Source organism: Felis catus, chromosome B1, assembly GCF_018350175.1.
Source record: "Felis catus isolate Fca126 chromosome B1, F.catus_Fca126_mat1.0, whole genome shotgun sequence".
Taxonomy (NCBI): domain Eukaryota; kingdom Metazoa; phylum Chordata; class Mammalia; order Carnivora; family Felidae; genus Felis; species Felis catus.
In genome coordinates, this window is record NC_058371.1 from 135,578,984 (window position 1) to 135,599,762 (window position 20,779).

Genomic DNA, 20,779 nt, shown 5'->3' on the forward strand with positions numbered 1-20,779 from the left:
AATCACAAGCAGGCTCTGTGCTGCCAGTGTAGAGCCCAACACAGGGATCAAACTCATGAAACTGAGAGATCATGACCTGAGTCAATACCAAGAGTTGGATGCTTAACCTACTGAGCCATTCAGGTGTCCGTCTCCTCATATTTTAACTGCAAGTTAGACATTCATATGAATACAGCTCATAGGGAATGTTTCTTCTTTATAAAACCTGCATCTCTTTCTGTTTTCCTGCTTGCTAAATGACACTCCCCACTACCAGTTTAGCCCAGCTAAAAATCTCAATATCACCCCTTCCGCTGAGTCTTACTACATGTGCTTCCTTCATATTTTTTTTAATGTTTATTTACTTATATTGAGAGAGAGAGAGAGAGGAAGAGAGAGAATCCCAAGAAGGCTCCACTTTGTCTGCAGAGCCTGACACAGGGCTCAGACCCACAAACCATGAGATAATGACCTGAGCCAAGATCAAGAGTGGGATGCTCAACGAACTGAGCTACCCTGGCACCCCTTCCTTCATATTTCTTGAATCTCCCCTTCCTCTTATGCCCACGGTCATGGATCTTAATTTTTTTTTTAATTTTTTAAATGTTTGTTTATTTTTGAGAGAGAGAGGGAGCAGGGGCAGGGGAGGGGCAGAGAGAGAGAGGGAGACACAGAAAACAAAGCAGGCTGGCTCCAGGCTCTGAGCTGTCAGCACAGAGCCTGAGGCGGGGCTCGAACTCGAGAGTCATTTGATCGTGACTTGAGCCGAAGTTAGACACTTAACCGACTGAGCCACCCAGGTGCCCCATCTTACTTAATTTTTTTATCAGTTATCTGGACTTCCAAGATTTTAATTCTTTATATTTGTCTTTGGTTACCCTACTAGAACTGTGGTAAATTATATTACACAATGTAATTTATTACCTTAGTAATCTAGGCAGCCCTGCCACCTAAAACATGTAAAATATTCTGTAAAAGTATGAGTGAATGAACAAATGAACAAATGAACAAGAAAAAAGAGGAAAATATGAGAAAGGGAAATGATGAGAAAATAATAAGTAAAGTGAATAAAAATAATGGGGAGTTTGGAAAAAGAATAGAATTTAATGGAAAAGTTAAGGAATGGGTCTAGGGATATTTCCTTAAACTAGGAGAATGTTTTCTAACTCTATATCATTTTCATGAAATGTAATTTGCAAGACTACTATAGTCCATATATCACTAGAAATTACAGGAATAGATACATTAGCTTTAGATGATGTTACTACTACAAGGATCCATCCTCTGAACAGCTGTAGCCCATTAAGCCTAGGTAATTAAGAGTTGTCAGAAATCAGTTGGCTCACCAAGATCTCCTGACATACCACTGAATGCTGGATGTGGCTTAGACTAAGCCTGATCCAGAATGTGAAACTCAGAAAATTTTTGTGAGTAAAATCTTCTACAATTCTGGAGAAGGTTCAGTCTATTAACAGGAAGGGAAAGGGAAGAGTTCTTGGTTTCACCCATGCCTTTTATCTTTTCTTTCACATCCTTTGGTCTATACAGTAGACCTTTCAAAGCTGTTTGACCCCGCTTTTCATCTAGGTTGTTCAATTCTGTTCCTGTATCAGATTACCTATCGATTAGATTCTGCTTTTCTTTAGACTTTTTTTTTTTTTTTCAACGTTTATTTATTCTTGGGACACAGAGAGACAGAGCATGAACGGGGGAGGGGCAGAGAGAGAGGGAGACACAGAATCGGAAACAGGCTCCAGGCTCTGAGCCATCAGCCCAGAGCCTGACGCGGGGCTCGAACTCACGGACCGCGAGATCGTGACCTGGTTGAAGTCGGATGCTTAACCGACTGCGCCACCCAGGTGCCCCAGATTCTGCTTTTCTTAATTCATCAATGGATGTATATTCTGAATTGTCATTTTAAAATGTAATCTTAGCCTGTCAGTATATGCAGATATTTTAAGATTCTAAAAATTAGTATTTTATTTGTAATTCTTTCTTCGTATAATTTAAAGTTTTATCTTTTAGTGTATTTCCTTGTATGTACTTATCCTGAAAAATGGTGAATCTGCTGTATGTTACATGGTTACAGATTAGCTCTCTTTAAAGCTTTTGGTGGGGAGGGTGGAGCATTGAGTTTTTAACATCTGGATATACACTGTTGTCTCATCACTTCTTGAATGCTTAAAAATTAAATTAATTTTTAATTAGCTTAACATTAAGATTGAATTAATATTGACCCATTATTTCCTGGCAAGATCAGGCAACATACTGGGTAGCAGAGAGAAACCAGATTGGAGTCAGGAAGTGATTGCAGAATGTTAGGAAATAATCAGAGTTGTCTGGTGAAGCAGGAAACTTGGATCAAAAAATACCTTTCCATGCAGCCACTGTGGAAAACAGTATGACCTTTCCTCAAAAAACTTAAAAATAGAATTACCATATGATCCAATAATTCCACTACTGGATATTTACGAAAAGAAAACGAAAACATTAGGGGCACCTGGGTGGCTCAGTCCATCAAGTGTCTTACTCTTGATTTTGGCTCAGGTCATGATATCATGGTTGGGAGATCAAGCCCCATGTTGGGCTCTGCACTGAGTGTGGAGCCTAGTTGAGATTCTCTCCCTGCCTCCCTCTGCTCCTTCTCCATTTGCATACATACTCTCTCTTAAAATAAAAATTTTTAAAAAAGGAAAATAAAACATTAATTCAAAAAGATATATGTGGCCCTGTGTTTATAGCAGCATTATTTACAATAGCCAAGATAATGGAACCAACCCAAGTGTCTGTCAATAGATGAATGGATAAAGAAGATGTGATATATATATATATATATATATATATATATATATATATATATACACACACACACACACACACACACACACACACACACACATACATACATATATATACAATGGAATATTACTCAGCCATAACAGAGGATGAGTTTTTGCCATTTGTAACAACATGGATGGAAACTATAGGGCATTAAGCTCAGTGAAATAAGTGAGTCGGAAAAAGACAAATACCATATGATTTCACTCATGTGGAATGTAAGAAGCAAAACGAAGGAACAAAGGAGAAAATAAGACAAATCAAGAAACAGACTCTTAGCTAACTGAGGGAAGGTAGGTAGGGGATGAGTAAAATAGGAGAAGAAGTTTGAATAGTACACTTAACATGAGGAGCACTATGTAATGTCCAGAATTGTTGAATCACTGTATTATACACACAGTATGTTCACTTTACCAGAATTAAAATTTTGAAATGAATGAATGAAATAAAGCTTTCCACTCCATAAATCACCTCCCTACTCTCAGCTGTCATCAGGCAGGGGCCAGAGCAGTATAGCTGCACACTAAGAACAAATAGTTGGCCTCTTGTATCATTGAGCAGAGCATATAGCAAGAGTAAAATTTTTAATTTTCTAAGCAATGTTGTAACCAAATGCATGGCAAATGAGAATTTAAAACAACCTTTTATAACAGACCTTTTATGACAGGTAGTAATCAATTAGCCTCTTTTTGTTGTCTCCTGTAACTTTATTTTATTATCTGTTTTATTTATTTATTTCATCATCTATTATAACTTTATTTGATTATAACTATATCTTGAGCAGAAGAAGGCAAAATAGATCTCAGGTTTTACTTCTTCCTGCAGATAAAGCTGTTAAATGGTTAGGGTATTTTCATTTACATCATCATTATATTTGAACATAAAGTCAAGATCTATATATGAGTAATTGTTAGAATGAGGGTGTTGAGTTTATTTCTTTTTTCCTCTTTATTTTAGTTGATGATTTTAGTGAAGAATCCTCTTTTTATGAGATTCTCCCATGCTGTGCCCGCTTTCGATGTGGGGAACTTATAGTTGAGGGACAGTGGCATCATCTGGTTTTGGTGATGAGCAAAGGCATGCTGAAAAACAGTACTGCAGCCCTCTATATTGACGGACAGCTTGTTAACACTGTGAAGGTAAGCAGACTCGTGCTTGTAAGTCAACCTGCTTTACCAGGTAGTTTAGGGGTGGGTGTGTTTCTGTGTATGTGTGTTTGCGAGGGGGTATATTTTAAATTGCTGTCTTAATTTTAAATTGACCTTTAGTACCCATTTGAACAATATGTTTAAGAGTCATGTGGCTGGCTAATTCATATCAATTTATTTGAGAAGAATAGAAGGAAGAGGTTCAGGGTACTAAAGAAGTTAGTGAATATGTCAGCGCTTGAGCCAGATTGCTAAGTGATTCTTCACAACAGAAAAACCAGTTGAAGGATGCCTAAATAACCTATGAAACACACTGTTTTGTCACTTCATTGTTGTTATGCGTTCCAGTAGACTCTATATTCTTTCAGAGCTGGAATTGTTTTTAGTCTTCTTTGTTCTCAGATCACCCAGATTAGTCCCTTGATAATTAGTAGTAGGTGTTCCATTACTGTTTGCTGAATGAATGAGTATGTAAGTATTACTTTAGATATAGATACACTATAATATTCAGAAGAGAGGCAAGAGAGTTGAAATAACCAATAAAGAGTCAAAAGTTCCTTTTTTGCATCAGGATGAATGCTGCTAGTTACTTTCGATAGAACTCAGCTAGCAACCTGTTGAAATCACACATTAGCTTCTAAAGGATAGTATCTGTTTTTATAGGAATTATCACTTGAAAGAAGCAACAAAAGCAAAGTTTGTCCTTTTGTGTGAATTAAAGTTTAAAAGGCAGTGAAATCAACAGCTTCCTTGAAGACATTTCCTTCATTAATGATATCTTACTGTGACATTGTGTTTCAATATGATAAACACTAAAATGCATTCTGTGGGAATAGTAATTTTTTCCTTTGTACACATGATTGCATTTGAAATGGGCTTATAGATTCTCTGGGAGTTTGCTTCTTTGTTATTTTTATTATTTTTTAAAATAAAAATGTCCTCAGCTTCTAGAATCGAGAGGTAGGAGATTTTTCATTGATTTTTTTTACATCATCATCATCATCACTGTGCCTGTTAGAAGTCAACAGTCCTGTGAAACCAACTTTAGGCCACGTGTTGGTCTCCACACTCATGCTATTAACATCACTGGGAACTGTAATATATGGAACGATAGATGTGATCTGAAGCTAGGACAGTTGTTAGAACAAAACGATCAACCGAAATGTCCTTCATACTATCAAGCGATAGAAAGCTGCCTGTACCACAAGAAACAACTTGATTTCTTGATTATCTCTTATACTTTATCTATTTATTATTAAATGAATTGAATGATAATTTTGGCAACTTGTCAGTAAACACTAGTGTGAGAATGTGTTTTATGTTGAGATTAAAATATGTGTGTATAAATTATATAATAGACTGTTAATTTTTATAATTTCTATAGCATTTTACCCATTATAAAACACTCTTCATGAATTATTTTAGTTGACAGACTCAGATTGAAGGTAACCCAGATAATTTCAAGACTAATTGAATTCTATAGTAGGGAAACTCTCTTTTTATATCAACCCCAAAATTTCATGCAAGCATCATTAATTTGATATGGAAACCACCCAGACAGTAACTCTGTATTTGATGTTGCCCTTTCTGGCGTTAGATAGTTTATATCTGAGAGTTGGATGATAACAAATCCTTCTTCCACATCAGATTCCAGAATCTTGGCCTTCCTCATAGCTCTCAACCCAGCCTCTTTTGTACATTTATAAAGTTGGATGACCTTGGGAATTGGAAGCTATACACAAAAAGTAGCTATTTTCCTGATGAAAGTGGGGTTCTTTTTGTTCTATCTCACACGTTGCTTTCACTCTTCTTACAGCTGCATTATGTTCACAGTACCCCTGGGGGTTCGGGTTCTGCAAACCCACCAGTGGTCAGCACAGTCTATGCGTATGTTGGCACTCCACCTGCCCAGCGCCAGATTGCTTCACTGGTTTGGCGCCTGGGACCCACGCATTTTCTGGAAGAAGTTTTACCTCCTTCAAATGTTACTACCATTTATGAACTGGGACCAAATTATGTTGGAAGCTTTCAGGCCGTATGTATGCCATGTGAGTAACTTATTCTTTAAAGTTGTGTAAAACTTATCTCCTGCCATGTAGATACATGAATAAGTGCATGTACATCTGTACGTACAGGTTTACACGTAGGGCATATATACGGTTCTACATTAGGTTTATCTTTTTTTTTTTAATTTTTTTTTTCAACGTTTATTTATTTTTGGGACAGAGAGAGACAGAGCATGAACGGGGGAGGGGCAGAGAGAGAGGGAGACACAGAATCGGAAACAGGCTCCAGGCTCTGAGCCATCAGCCCAGAGCCTGACGCGGGGCTCGAACTCCCAGACCGCGAGATCGTGACCTGGCTGAAGTCGGATGCTTAACCGACTGCGCCACCCAGGCACCCCTAGGTTTATCTTTAAAAAAGCCTTCTCCTTCACTTTTCTTCAGTGTGATAGTGTTCACCACTCACTCCTGTTCCAAATGCTCTCCTCCACTGATCATGCTATTCTTTCCTGATTTTTGTCTTCATGCCCCATCACTAATTTTCTAGTTTATCTTATTGGCTCCAAGATGTGCGTACCCTCTAAGAGTCTAACCACAGCCTTCTTTCTGCAATTTCTCTTACTACATAAAGCATTTTAAAGTGTATCTATTCTGGTTAAAAGAAGGAGAGGTGTTTCCAGAAAAGACAAACACGTATTTTTTTTTATGTTAGACTAATTAATATTTTCTTCATTCCTTTATTCCTACAGTCCACTCTTGTCCTTTCTCCCAAAAGGTAGAGTCAAAGGAACCGATACTAAGCTGTGATTCCTTTGTAATACTCTTTCCAAGTGATGCCCTCATCCTCTTATTCTCATTCTCCCGAAGCTCTCAGAAGAGTTGGGATAAGTGTAGTAAGTGATAAAACTCCTGTGGCTAAGTAATTTGTTACTCACGTACTTGATTTGGATAGCATCTGGTAATAGCTAACACTGAGCATCAGTATATGCAAATAAGTTAATACACATGAAGGAGATAGTTGTTCTGGAACTCTTCATAAATGTTTGTTCATCTCCTCCAAACTTTGGTGTTTACGTACTGTTTTTCTAATCTGGATTTTACAGATGAAAAAACTAAAGGCCAGAGATGTGTCGGTCATGCATCTTTTAAGTGATAAAAGCAGAGATTCAAACTTAAGCCACCTAGGTCTGAAACTTGTATTCTTAACTCCTCTGCTACATTGTTTGTTTGTTTGTTTGTTTGTTTGTTTATTTTAACTTTTTACGTTGTTTAGAAGAATATAGGGAGGCCCATCTGAGCACTCTTGTCAGGGAGGATACCTGGTGCTACAGAGCTTACAGGCCTTCCACTCGTGTTCATTCTCTTTCTCCTTTGATCCTTGAGGAAATGTTTTGTGATTTGTTTGATAACAGTTAAAACTCTTTCCCCTTACATTATGCTGTTTGTAAAACACATTTTAAGAATAAAACTTGGAATGTAAAGGTCTATGACTAGCTGAGTTTCTCTATTTTCTAAAGAGAAATAAATGAATAGCTGAAAACTTAAATAGAATAGTTTTTAAATTTAGCTCCCTTGTTCCACTTTAAAAGATTTTTGGGGCACTTGGGTGGCTCAGTCGGTTAAGTATCTGACTCTTGATTTCAACTAGGGTTCATGAGTTCCAGCCCCACATCAGACTCTATGCTTGACAGCATGGAGCCTGCTTGGGTATTCTCTCTCCCCATTTCTCTCTCTGCCCCTCCCTGACTCGTGCTCTCTCTGTCTCTCTCTCTCAAAACAAATAAACTTAAAAAAAAAAAAAATAGATTCTCAACTCTACCCATTTAAAAATAGTAAGAATAAAAAATTTGTGTTAGGATAGGAGAAATAGTGACAATTTTGAAAAGGATCATTCTTCTTTTGAAGGTAAAGATGCAAAGTCTGAAGGTGTAGTCCCATCTCCTGTGTCATTAGTACCAGAAGAAAAAGTATCATTTGGCCTCTATGCACTCTCTGTGTCTTCCCTAACGGTGGCAAGAATCCGGAAAGTGTACAACAAGTTGGACAGCAAAGCCATCGCTAAGCAGGTAAGCAGAATGATTTCCTAGTAAACTGTGGCTGCTTTTCTCAGGAACAGTGTTTCCGAGCTTTGTTACAGGTACCACCCAAGTATGAGTAGTCCCTGAAAATAATGCCTTTCATGTATTGTTTATTATATCTGTTTTATTTGGCTTTGGGTTTAAGCCAAAACATGCTTAGATAATTAGCTTAATTTGGAAAAGTGAGAATTTCCTTCTAAGTGCATGGTTTATATTAATCCTTATTTTTTTTTGGCAGTTAAATTGAACTGCAGATAACTAAAGAAAATAATTGCTATGTGCCAGGTATCATTTGGTTTAGGTCACAGCAGAAGATACAGAGAAAATCCCTGCCTTTGTGGTTCTTACATGGTAGTGGAGAGACAAATGATAATAACTAAGAAAATAGCCTAATCATAGGATATGTTAGAAGATGAAGAGTGCTCTGCAAAAAAATAAAGGAAGGAAAAAGTGATCAGTTTATAGTGTTAAATTGGATGATGAGAGGAGGCCTCATGGTGAAGGTGAAATTGGAGAAGACTTGAGAGAAGTGAGGCAGCAAGTCATGAAAATATAGGCATGGCACAGCATCGGGGGCGGGAGGCGGGCAGGGGGAGTTGTCCCAGGAGTACAAGTGCAAACGCTCTGAGGAGGGTGCATGCCTGCCACGGAGGCAGGTGCAACTAGAGCAAATGAGAGAAAACCGGGTAGTAGGAGAGGAATTCAAACAGGTAATGGGCACTAGACCACTTAGGGTTTATAGGCAGTGGTAAAGGTGTTGGCTTTAAGTGACATGGGAAGCGTTATAGGGTTCCAGACCTAACGAATGAGATGTCGTGACTGACTTTTTAGCCAGGATGACTATGACCTCTATTAAGAATAGATTGAAGGGAGACAAAGGTAGGAAAAAGGTGAGTAGTTTTGTTTTGTAATAATTCGTATGAGTGATGATGGGTTTGTGAACAGGGGTGATAGCAGTGGCTGTGATGAGAAATGAATAGATTTGAGGTCTGTTTTGAAGATCAAGTTAATAGTTTTGGTGATTGGGTGTGAGATGTGAGGGAAAGGAAGGAATCAAGGATAACTCTGAGGTTTTTTGCTCTAACAGTGAAGAAAATAGAGTTACTTTTTCTGATTTGGAGAAAACTTCAGGAAGAGCAGTTTTGAGAGGAACATTGAGAACTGTGTTTTGGGAAAATTGAGCAGCATATTAGACACCTTAGTAGAGATCTCAAAGTCACTGAAAATATGAATCTGAAGTTCAGGGGAGAGATTTGAACCATAGATGTTCAGAGGTGGTATTTAAAGCCGCAAGACTGGATGCTCTCAGCAAAGTGTAGATAGATGTGGAAAGGGACAGACTGAGACCTGGAACATCCAGGACTGTGGAGCTGGGGAGATCAAGAAGAACCAGCAGGAAACAGTGAGGAGCTACAGCTAACAAGAAAGGAGAGAAACTAGGAGAGTTTGATGTGGTGGAAATCCATGATTTGCCATGGCGAATGTGTCTGGTCAAGAAAGACTAGGACTGAGGACTGATGACCAGTGGGTCTAGTGATGTGAGTGTCATCAGTGAGCTTGGCAAGGTGTTTTGGCTGATTAGGGGAGGCAAAGCCCAGGGGGAAGGAGACCAACAGACTGGAAGGAAAGGATTTGGGAACAGTAAGTACTAACAGTCATTTGTCTGTAAATACATGTACCATCTTCCAGAGAACATGAACTATACGTAAATTTAGTTCTACAGGTAACAGTAGAATTAGTCTTAGGATTTCGTTTGCTTTGAAAGCTCATTACGTGTATGAGTGTGTACACATGCAAAACTTAACATGTCCTTTCTGTAGGCATGTTTTATCTGTAAACACTTGAATAATTTATGTGACGTTTACTTGGAAATGAAGTGAAGCTAATATTATGTTCACTAATCAGAAATACTGTGAGGCAGTGAATGATAAGAACTTTTAAACTATGACAGTTTCATTCAGAAAGACCCTTGAAATTGTTTCCAAGGCCCCCTCACCATCTTTATCTGAGCAGATTGTATTTAATTTACTTTCTGTGAGTTTCTACCCATTGGAAGAGCTCATACATTTTAAAAACATGAATGCCCATGTTTTTAGTATTCTGGTAAGGAGAGAAAGAAACGATATGGTACCAGTCAGGTCTTTTTTTCTTTTTCTTTTTTTCCTTTTCCAATAAAATGTTCAGACTGTTCTTCTATAGTTACATTTCTTTTTTTTTCCCTTTCTTATTCTTCAGTTAGGCATTTCCTCTCATGAGAATGCCACTCCTGTGAAGTTGATACACAATTCAGCAGGACATCTTAATGGGCCTGCACGGACAGTTGGGGCTACTCTGATTGGATACCTGGGTGAGTCAGATTGTCTTACTGTTTTAAACTTCTTTATTTACCTTCAAATCTGCATTCAGTTTTCCTCACAGGAGGAGAGGTGTTTAAATTCATATTTTATAGTGCCGACCTGTAGTGTTCTTGCAATATCTAGAGATTAATGTAACAATCTCAAACTCCAGTCAACTTTAAAAATCATAATCTTTTTAAAAATCCCATTAACTTTGTCCCCCTTTTGTCAGCACTGATGGACGCTGACTATTTCTGTGTAATTTCAAGGTACATTTCACACTTACATTTAGGGACAGATGTAAAGACTTAGAGAAATATTGATGAAAATTGCATAGTTTTCTTCAGTGTTGGTGACACCCATGAGTGTATCTATTATTTGGAAGTGAAGTAGACATAAGAGCTTTGGAGTGCAAACAGTGAATCCAACTATAGTAAACATTAGAGCTGGTAGACATTCTGCAGAGCCTTATACCCGATGTCTGCTTAAAAAGAGTTGATTTTTTTTTTATTAGATAGAATCCTGAGACATAATCCAGTCAGGTGATTCAAAATTCAGAACCAGCCATTCTATATTTAACACACAAATCAATACATAATATTGGTTCTCTTTAGATTAGCAGAAAGTTAGCGTTATGCAAGTCAGACTCCTACATGTTTACCAGACATTGGCAATTTTTATTGTCTCAATATGCACATATCTTAACTTCGGTTTTTTTCTTTAACTACACTGCGTGATAAAGCAGTTTCCTTTATGCTAAGGCACATAGTGGTTTTTCTCTATTTGATAACAGCAAGTATTTACTGAGCCTGAACTATGTCCTTTGCAAAAATATAGCAGCACATGGAATAGTAGAAAGACCAGTGGGTGAAGAATTCAAAGATTGAGGTTCTAGCTCCTATTCTGTCACTCTGTGGCATTACACCAGACATTTGAGTTCTTTAGACTTCAACTTCTTATCTGTAAACTAGTAATATTGGTCCTAATTACCTTACAAGGTAGCTTTCAAAATTTTGTGCCATAATATATGCAAGTATTATGCATGCTGCAAAGCATATAAAAATATAAAACACATGTTAGCTTAATTTTTGGAAAACTCAATCTTGATTAATAGACAAACAACATTCAAACAATGCCTTTTTTTAAAAACAAGGTTAGGAATATAGATGCAATTTTTTTTAGTTGACATGAAGTTAGTTCTAGGCCTATGTTTCCACATGATTATGTTCTCCTGGGGTCACTGATGCAGTGTTACTCAGACTAGGAGAGCTTTGAGTGATGGTCAGTGAGGTGCCCGGCTTGGCTTCTCTTGGGAATACTTGGTCCTTGCCTGGATGACATCCGCATCCCATTCCCCAGTTCAGAGTTAAAGTGCTGCTGCCCTCCCCAAGTTTATTCCCCAGCAGTACCTAATAAAGCATTCTTACTCACCTCAGAAATGTGTTCCCAATGCCTCTGTGCTTTTTCTTTATAGTGTCCAAAGCTACACAGTCGGAACCTTTGGGCTTACTCTCAAACCCAGCCCTTCTCTACTCCTTTACTCCCACCTCATCTCTGAGAGTGTAGACATTCGCATTTATTACCTTCCACATCCTACCTTGGATTTGTTTTTAGAATTTTTGTTTTAAGATAGAGGTGTTTATTTACTTTTAAGTATAATTTAAAATTAAATACTTCTTAAGATGATTTATTCAGTTCTTGTTTACATGGGGAATTTAATTATTCTTCACTATCTTTTGATCAGGAGTAAGAACATTTGTCCCTAAGCCTGTTGCCACTACTTTGCAGTACATTGGTGGAGCTGCAGCCATCCTGGGCCTGGTGGCCATGGCTTCTGATGTGGAAGGGCTCTATGCAGCAGTCAAGGCCCTGGTTTGTGTGGTCAAGAGTAACCCACTAGCCAGCAAAGAAATGGAAAGAATCAAGGGCTACCAGGTTTGTAACCATAGAGCTTTGCCTTCACTTTACTCGGCATTGAAAAAAAAAAATCTTCTCAATTTTCATTATACATATTTTTTTCAAACTCTGGAAGAATGATCTCATCCAAGTAAACTTTAAAAGTCAGTACTTTTTAGTAAAACTAATGTATTTCTTTTTTTAAAAAAAATTTTTTTTTCAACGTTTATTTATTTTTGGGACAGAGAGAGACAGAGCATGAACGGGGGAGGGTCAGAGAGAGAGGGAGACACAGAATCGGAAACAGGCTCCAGGCTCTGAGCCATCAGCCCAGAGCCTGACGCGGGGCTCGAACCCACGGACCGCGAGACCGTGACCTGGCTGAAGTCGGACGCTTAACCGACTGCGCCACCCAGGTGCCCCAAAACTAATGTATTTCAAATGAGAAGATGAATTGTTTATTTTGGCTCAAGCTTTTTAACCTATTGCACCAAATCTCACTTCCTAAACTCTTGAATTAGGCTGTGTTATCTCAGTATAGCTTTGATATATTTCATAGATTTGCTAGTTTGGAGTTATTTTCCTCTATGGAAATAGGAGTGGAATGAAATAGGGTCATATTGCCAGCTGCTCTAGAGACTGCCAGATGGGTGATAGATCCAGAGATTTCCCTGTCTTGTCTCTCCCTTCCACACCTGGTCGTCTTTATCCCCCCCTTTACTTACCTAGTGGATGTGAGAGCCACTGTATAATATCTGTGCCATTGCTAATCCTGAATAGTCATGTGGAATTTAAAATATATACAGTGTTCATATATTCACAATCTACTAGGTTTAGGCAGAAAGTGATTTGTCAGAAGAGAAACAAGTATTTGGAGCAAGTTTAAATCCCTCTAGTGTAGGTGAAGTACAAATGCCTTTTCTAACTTGTAGCCGGTAGTTCATTAGTAGTGAATAAACTGTTTACTGTTTACTGTAGATTTAATCACACTATTTTGGTAAGTGTTTTATTTTGCAGAACTTTCAAAATGATTGTTGTGGCATATTTTACCATGAAAATATACAAATCATCTAAATGTTCCAACAGTATGAGAATGACTAATAATTCTAAAACCATTCCAGAACCTATCATTCAACCTTTTTTAAAAATTTTTTTTAATGTTTATTTATTTTTGAGAGAGAGAGTGCAAGCAGGGAAGGGCAGTGGGGTGGAAGGAACAGAGGATCAGAAGTAGGCTCTGTGCTGACAACAGACAGCTTGATGTGGGGCTCGAACTCACAAACCGTGAGATCTGACCTGAGCCGAAGTCAAGACGCTTAACCGACTAAGCCATCCAAACACCCCACATTCACCCGTTTTAAAATTGTAATCATGAAGTCTATGTTGCAAACGAAAAATCCTTTCAATAAAATGTTATGGGAAAAAGAGAAAAAATTGTATGCATATGATGGCAACAATTTACATATATATGAATTGAAAAGGTAAAAGATATTTTAATGATAGTGATGGGATTACCCTTCATTTCAGATTTCTCTAATGTTCTATTGTCATAATAAAAATATAGAAGTCAGCTTAGAAGTCTTAGGAATTGCTTTACATAGAGGTCCCCCACGTGTGTTTGTGTGTGTGTGTGTATGTTTGTGATGACTGATCAAAGGGCATTTGGTATTGCTTCCTTTTAGTTGCTGGCAATGCTGCTTAAGAAGAAACGTTCCCTCCTCAACAGCCACATTCTCCATCTAACGTTTTCCTTGGTGGGAACTGTTGATAGTGGACATGAGACCTCCATTATTCCAAATTCAACTGCCTTCCAGGATCTACTCTGTGATTTCGAAGTATGTACATGAATACTAACTGGTAATATATAGTCAGTGAATCCATTTCTTATTCTGTATGTTGATAGAGTTAACTTTTAAATATTTATATTAGTATTAAACACATAGTTTAATATTAAATAATAGTTTAGTATTGAACTATTATTTAAACCCCCTGTGGAGCTGTTGGCTTCATGTGTAGAGAGATCATGTCTCCATCTATATCCCTGCCACCCACAGTGGTGCCTAGTACTTAATGTGTGCTAGCTGTAAAGTCTAGGCTGGAACTCTCTGCCTTATAAATACTGTAACTCTGTCTTGCCAGTTATTTTAAATCCCTAACAAACAGGCTGTGTGCCCTAATTGCTTTCCTGAAACGTTATCTGGAAGTGTATTAGCAGCCTGGCCCCATACTCCATATTTAGTACCCACAGCTCCAGAGCAAATGATGCAGGGTCTCCCTCTTTTCACAGCACTCAGCTCTCTTGCTCGCCCTCAGGCAGCACTGTCCTGGCTCCTATGTCTTTCTCACTGCTTTCCCCGTAATTTTCTGGCTCTGGAATTTTCATTATTTTACATAAAATCGTCCACTGTCTTTATCTTTTTTATCATTTTCTTTCTTTGAGGTTCTTACCCCATCCCATAGCCTCATCTTCTACAAAGTTGAGCCCCGAATCTGAATCTCTAGCTTGACATCTAATTTCCACACTTAGTTCCGATCTCTTGCTCAACATTTTCATTTTATGTCCCAGCAACACCTAAACTGAACTTAACCATCCTTCCCCAAATTAGTTCTTCCTTCTAACTTCTGTTTCTATTAATAATACCACCATGTCCCTAGTCACTGAGGCTTGAAATTGAAAAATCATTCCTCTTCTTCTTCCCTGTTTATAAACAGTCTGAAATTAAGTCCTATAGACTGTACTTGCATATTTCATGTAGTTGACCCTTTTGTTTCTACTTTGACATCCTAGTCTAAGCCCTAATCAACTCCTCTTACCTACTAGGATAACTATCACTTCTTTCCCCCTTTCCTCAGCCTGTCCATAGATCTTTTGACCTCATTCTTGCTGAGGCATAATCGTATCACTCCTTCAAAAACTTGCAGTGATTTCCCTTCCAACACAATACAGTATACATTTCTCAACCCGATATTTAAAACTATAATACACAAACCTCTCATTCTTTTAGAAAATACCTACTGAGCATCTTTGAGCCGGGCATTGTGTTAGGTGCTAATGATGTGAAAATAAAAGATAGAGTCCTTGCCTCCAGGCATTTAGTCCATTAGAAGAGAAAAGCAAATAAATAGACGATTAAAAACTTGTGAAAGCACAGAGGTAAAGGTATGCAGAGAGAGCTCTGGTAGTACTAAGGAGACCTACCTAATGAAGCCCGGCTTGTTTTCATCTGGTAACTGATATGTTTAAATCATGGGTTACTTTTAGTTTTAAGTATCTGATTAAAATCTTATAATACAAACATCAGAAATTTAGTTGTTTGACAAGTTTTGGCTTCATTTTAAATTACCCTTGCACACTTTATGGCATCATATAGCATTCCTAATTACTGCAAGCCATAACCGTCTATAATACTTAATTCATCCTATTTTTAAAACAGCATTTGACAGATAAAAGTAAAGTACTGGTGATAGAATATAGGCATTTTCTTTTTTAGTGGTTGTTCTAGAATTTATAATAGACCTCTATAATGATTCAGTCTGTCTTCAAAGTATATTATACCACTTTACCTAGAGTGTAGAAACCTTGCAAAGATACACTTCCATTTCTCTCCTTCTGTCCTTTGTGCTCTTATTGTCCAGCATTTTACTTCTATATGTTTATGGATCTCCACAATACTTTCTGTATTATTTTTGCTTAAATAGTTATCTTTTAAAGACATTCAAAAATTCTTTTATACATAATTACTTACATATATAATATTCATGGCATTTTTTTTCCTTTGTATAGATCCAGATTTCCATCTTATATAATTCTTCTAAATGAAAAACTTCCTTTAACATTTTTCATAGTGCCTACTAGCCTTAAATTCTCCGTCTAAAAAAGTCTTTATTTTTTTCTTTTTTTGAAAGGTATTTTTGCATAGAATAGAATTCCAGTAAACTGTTCAAAATTCTTTTTATACCTTAAAGATGTCAGTCACTCCATTGTTTTTTTTTTTATATTTCTTCTGCTTGGAGTCTGTTGACTTTTAGATCTGTGAGTTTGTCATTTTTATCAAATTCAAAATTTTTAGCCATTATTTTTCCAGCTATTTTTCCTTGTGCCCTCCCCACCACCTTTTCTGGACTCCAATTACATATGTGATGGATTACTTGGTATTTTCCTACAAGTCTCTAATGCTCTGTCTAGTAATTTCTTTTTCATTCTTTTTCTCATGCTCGATTTTGAGTTGTGTCTTCAAGCTCACTGATTTATTTTCTGCAGTGTCCAATCTGCTGTTAGTTCCATCCATTTTTTTTATTTTAAATATTTTTTATTTTAAATATTTTACTTCTCATCTGTAGAAGTTCATTTTGCATCTTTGGTTCTTTTCTGTTTCTCCTTCCCATATTCAGATTTTTGGTGACATTCTTTAGCATGTGGAGCCTATTTTTTTATTTTTTTTTTAAAAGTTTATTTATTCTGAGAGAGAGTGAGCTGGAACGGGGGAGGGGCAGAGAGCTGGGGAGAGAAAGAGAACCCCAAGCAGGCTCCACACTGTCAGTGCAGAGTCTGACGCACCTGAACCCATGAGCCACAAGATCACAACCTGAGCCAAAATCAGGAGTCCGAGGCTTAACTGACTGAGCCACTCTGGTGCCCTTGGAGCATATTTTTAATAGCTTTTTTAAAGTCCTAATAATCTAACATCTGTCATTTCTGGGCTATATGTAATAATTGATTTTTCTCCTACTTATGTGTCCTACTTTCCTTTTTCTTTGCATAGTTGGTAATTTTTTATTGTATACTGAATTTTACATCATTAAGTGCTAGACTTCGTTGTTTTCCCTTATAAAAGTATCGAACTTTGCTCTGGCATTGTAGTTATATTTTTGATGCACACTATTAGGATTTGTTAGGGTGGCCCTAGAGTTACCTTTAGTCTAGCACGAATACTCAGTTTTTCACGTCTAAGGCCTCTACCTAACTCCCCATGTATTATGAAATCTACCCACTCTTTGGTGGGAGTGCAAACTAGTCTCAGACCTTTGTTAAGTTCCAGGAATTGTTTGGTGTACAGTTCTGCAGTGGTTATTTCCAATTTTGGACCCCACATGAGATTTCGGTCACTTAGTCTTTGTGTTCAATGCACAGCATTCAGTATTCATTCTTTTCCGTATGTCGTGTTCAGTATTCAGCAATAATATTCAGTCACTGATTTCCATATAAGCTTTCTATAGATCTTGCCTTTCCAGTTGTTTAGGAGGGTAATTCCATAGCAATTAATCCTTTATAAAGAGAACCAGAAGTCTTCTGTACAAACAGTTTCATAGGGCTTCACCAAATGAAAATTTATAAGGTGGTTATAGTCAGTTATATAAGTGAAATAAGTTCTATGTGCTGCATTTATGTTTGTTGGATAGTCATTTGGGTATTTCTTAGCCCTAAATATACCAACCACTCTTCTTTCTTTTTATTGTAGGTTTGGCTCCATGCACCGTATGAACTTCATCTTTCCTTATTTGAACACTTTATTGAGCTGCTCACTGAGTCCAGGTATTAGTTAATATCTGTGTAGTTTATTTTTCAATTATAGAAGAGATGATAAGCACAGACCATATGAAGTCTTCTTTCTCTTATAGTGAAGCTTCAAAGAATGCCAAATTAATGAGGGAATTCCAGCTAATCCCCAAGTTGCTCCTGACTCTTCGAGATATGTCTTTATCCCAGCCTACCATTGCTGCCATTAGTAATGTGCTGAGCTTCTTACTGCAAGGTTTTCCCAACAGCAATGATCTGCTCAGGTAGTGACAACTTCTGCATCTGTCTGTTTATTAACTAAAAGTACCAATGAGATTAAAATGAATGAGACGAAATTGGTTCTTAGGCCTGTGTGATACCTATAATGTTAATATTCAAGATATTTGTAAGCACAAAAAATATTCCCTTGCCTTTATAAAGCAAAACCAGTTGTTGTCATTAGTGAACGAGAAAATATGTAGGACTGAGCCCAGTGAGAGTTTGCCCTGGACATAAAAGTGTTCAGTATAGGAATTTTTGGTACGTCTTCCCTAAGCCCTACTACTTCTCAAGTGTATGTGCACACACACACACACACACACACACACACACACACACACACACCCTGTAGCAGGCATGCCATCTCTTTTATATATTTATTTTCTATCACCCAGACAGATGGTGATATTTTATTTTTGTATATTTCAAACCTTTTATATGATGTATTATTTTGCTGCTAATGAGAAATGGCTTAAGGCGTATTTATGGATTATCTGTAGAATAGTTTTACTCACCACCTGGTAATTCCCATCTTAGCCAAAAATGGAAGGAAAAAGCTGTCTAACCAAAGTATTTTCCGAATAGAGAATTGTTTAAACTCAGTTTGACTGTTTTCATGTAATCAACCAGGTATCACAGGTGAAAATCAGAGTGACTGATTAGAGTATTCCCAGTAGACTAGTCTCTGATTTGTGTAGCATGTAAATCACTCACTTTGATATTCATTTACCTTGAAGACATTTTTGTACCTTGGCAAAAGATTTAAAACTGGAGTTTAAAAATTATTTTGGAGATAATTGTTTATTGCAATTTAACATTTATTTAAATCTAGATTTAAATAGTTCCATTCTGGAACTCTTAATGATCACTTTGTTAAAATTATCCCTGAAACCTATCAAGTTTTTTATTTTTCTCTACTTTACAGATTAAGAAATTAAAACCCAGAGAAGTTAAGCTACTTGCCTCAAGTAACAAGATTAAAAACTGATAGAGCCAAGATTTTAACATTACCTGTGTTTCCAAAACCCAGGTTCTTGTCTATTAGGCTACAGTTGATCCACATAGATAATGTTAGGACTTTATTTATTTATTTTATTTTTTTAGGACATTTTAATTTGGATCATACTGTTTGGTTCTCTAAGTGCATTAAAGGGTTAGTACATTAAAGGACTCATATTTCTGGGGGAATATATTTTTGCCTATTTTAAAACATTGTTACAGGTAATGTTAATTGAGATGGTCCTAGGGGAAGTAAACCAAATGCAATCACCTAAAGGTCTGTAAGAGATTATTTAAAACAAGGAGTACTACTTTTTCATTTCTTTGTGTTTTCTTTCTTTATATTTTTGGTTTTTTCGGGCAGAGAAAAATCTAAAATCTGTAACTTTTTTTCTTATATTTAAAGGTTTGGCCAGTTTATTTCTTCTACTTTACCAACGTTTGCAGTTTGTGAGAAATTTGTAGTTATGGAAATAAACAATGAAGAGAAGCTTGATACTGGTGAGCTAAGTCTGGGGCTTGAAAAGTAATTACCACGCCCCGTTTTCTGGCACAATTTAGAATTGCATATGATGCTATTATATTACTTTTCTCCTTACATTTCTTTTTCTGGTCTTTTGCAGTTGTATTTAAGTCTGTACAATATGCAGAAGTACAAAATTACCTATGGAATTTAATAGGGTGTGGATTTTACTTTAAAATCTTCCCTGGAGGTGGGTGGGGAGATGGGGAAATAACAGGGATAAAGAGCATACTTACCTTGACAAGCATGGAGAAATGTATAGAACTGTTGAGTCATTGTCCACCTGAAACTGATACAACACTGGATGTTAATTATACATGAATTAAAAACACAGTCTTAAAGCAGTGAAAAAAGAAAAGTCACGGAGATGAAAGGTACAGCATAAGGGAATATAGTTAGTTGTATTATAATAGTGTTGTGTGGTGACAGATGGTAGGTACACTTGTGAGCATAGCATAACATACAGAGTTGTCAAATCACTGTAAAAACAAACTTAAAAATAGAATATATTAATTAAATCTTTCATATTCTTAGAGGATTCATAGCAGTGTTCCTTTAAATAGCAAACTCTTCTGTGTGACTTTTTTTTTTTAAGTTTATTTATTTATTTTGAGAGAGAGAGCAGGGACAAGGCAGAGTGAGAGGGGGAGAGAGGATCCCAAGCAGGCTCCTTGCTGTCAGCACAGAGCTGGATGCGGGTCTCAAACTCTCAAAATGTGAGATCATGACCTGAGCCGAAATCAAGAGTTGGATTCTTAGCTGACTGAGCTCCCTAGGAGCCTCAACTCTGTGATCTTTGAGCATTAATTGACTTTTTAAAATTTATATACATTTCTTTAGAAACACAGACACTTGCTAGTGTGAATTATATGTGTATAACTATTATTTTTGTCTTCCTATTAAAGATTTAGTAGTCACTTAGAAAAAAACATTTTACTTAGAATCTTTTATGTAAATATAAAATGAAAGTAGTTTCGTAAGTTGCAGGATTTGGGGTCCATGACAACCATTTTTTTTTTTAATTTGGTGCATGTTTTTTATTCGTATGTTCTTCATGTGGTGCATGTTTTTCCCCCCTTGTTCTGTATTTTTCCTGTTATATATTCTAGGATAGGAGATTTGTTTGGAAAGCATTGAAAGAACCTTTTATTTTTATTTACTTTCAGGTTAATTTAAGTCACCTCTTAACCCAGTGTGGGGCTC

At 36.9% G+C, this 20,779-nt stretch overlaps 1 protein-coding gene across 14 annotated transcripts in view; it reads left to right on the forward strand.

Moving 5' to 3' along the window:
* The window catches only part of WDFY3 (WD repeat and FYVE domain containing 3), a 277,594-nt gene that overhangs the window by 171,710 nt on the left and 85,105 nt on the right, over positions 1-20,779 (forward strand). For all 14 annotated transcript variants that reach the window (XM_023252964.2, XM_023252963.2, XM_045056143.1 and 11 more), the window contains 9 exons: positions 3,775-3,956; positions 5,782-6,013; positions 7,874-8,034; positions 10,282-10,393; positions 12,127-12,317; positions 13,961-14,113; positions 17,738-17,811; positions 17,898-18,059; positions 19,460-19,554. In XM_023252964.2, the coding sequence (XP_023108732.1) occupies positions 3,775-3,956; positions 5,782-6,013; positions 7,874-8,034; positions 10,282-10,393; positions 12,127-12,317; positions 13,961-14,113; positions 17,738-17,811; positions 17,898-18,059; positions 19,460-19,554 (1,362 nt within the window). The remainder of the gene's footprint in view (positions 1-3,774; positions 3,957-5,781; positions 6,014-7,873; positions 8,035-10,281; positions 10,394-12,126; positions 12,318-13,960; positions 14,114-17,737; positions 17,812-17,897; positions 18,060-19,459; positions 19,555-20,779) is intronic.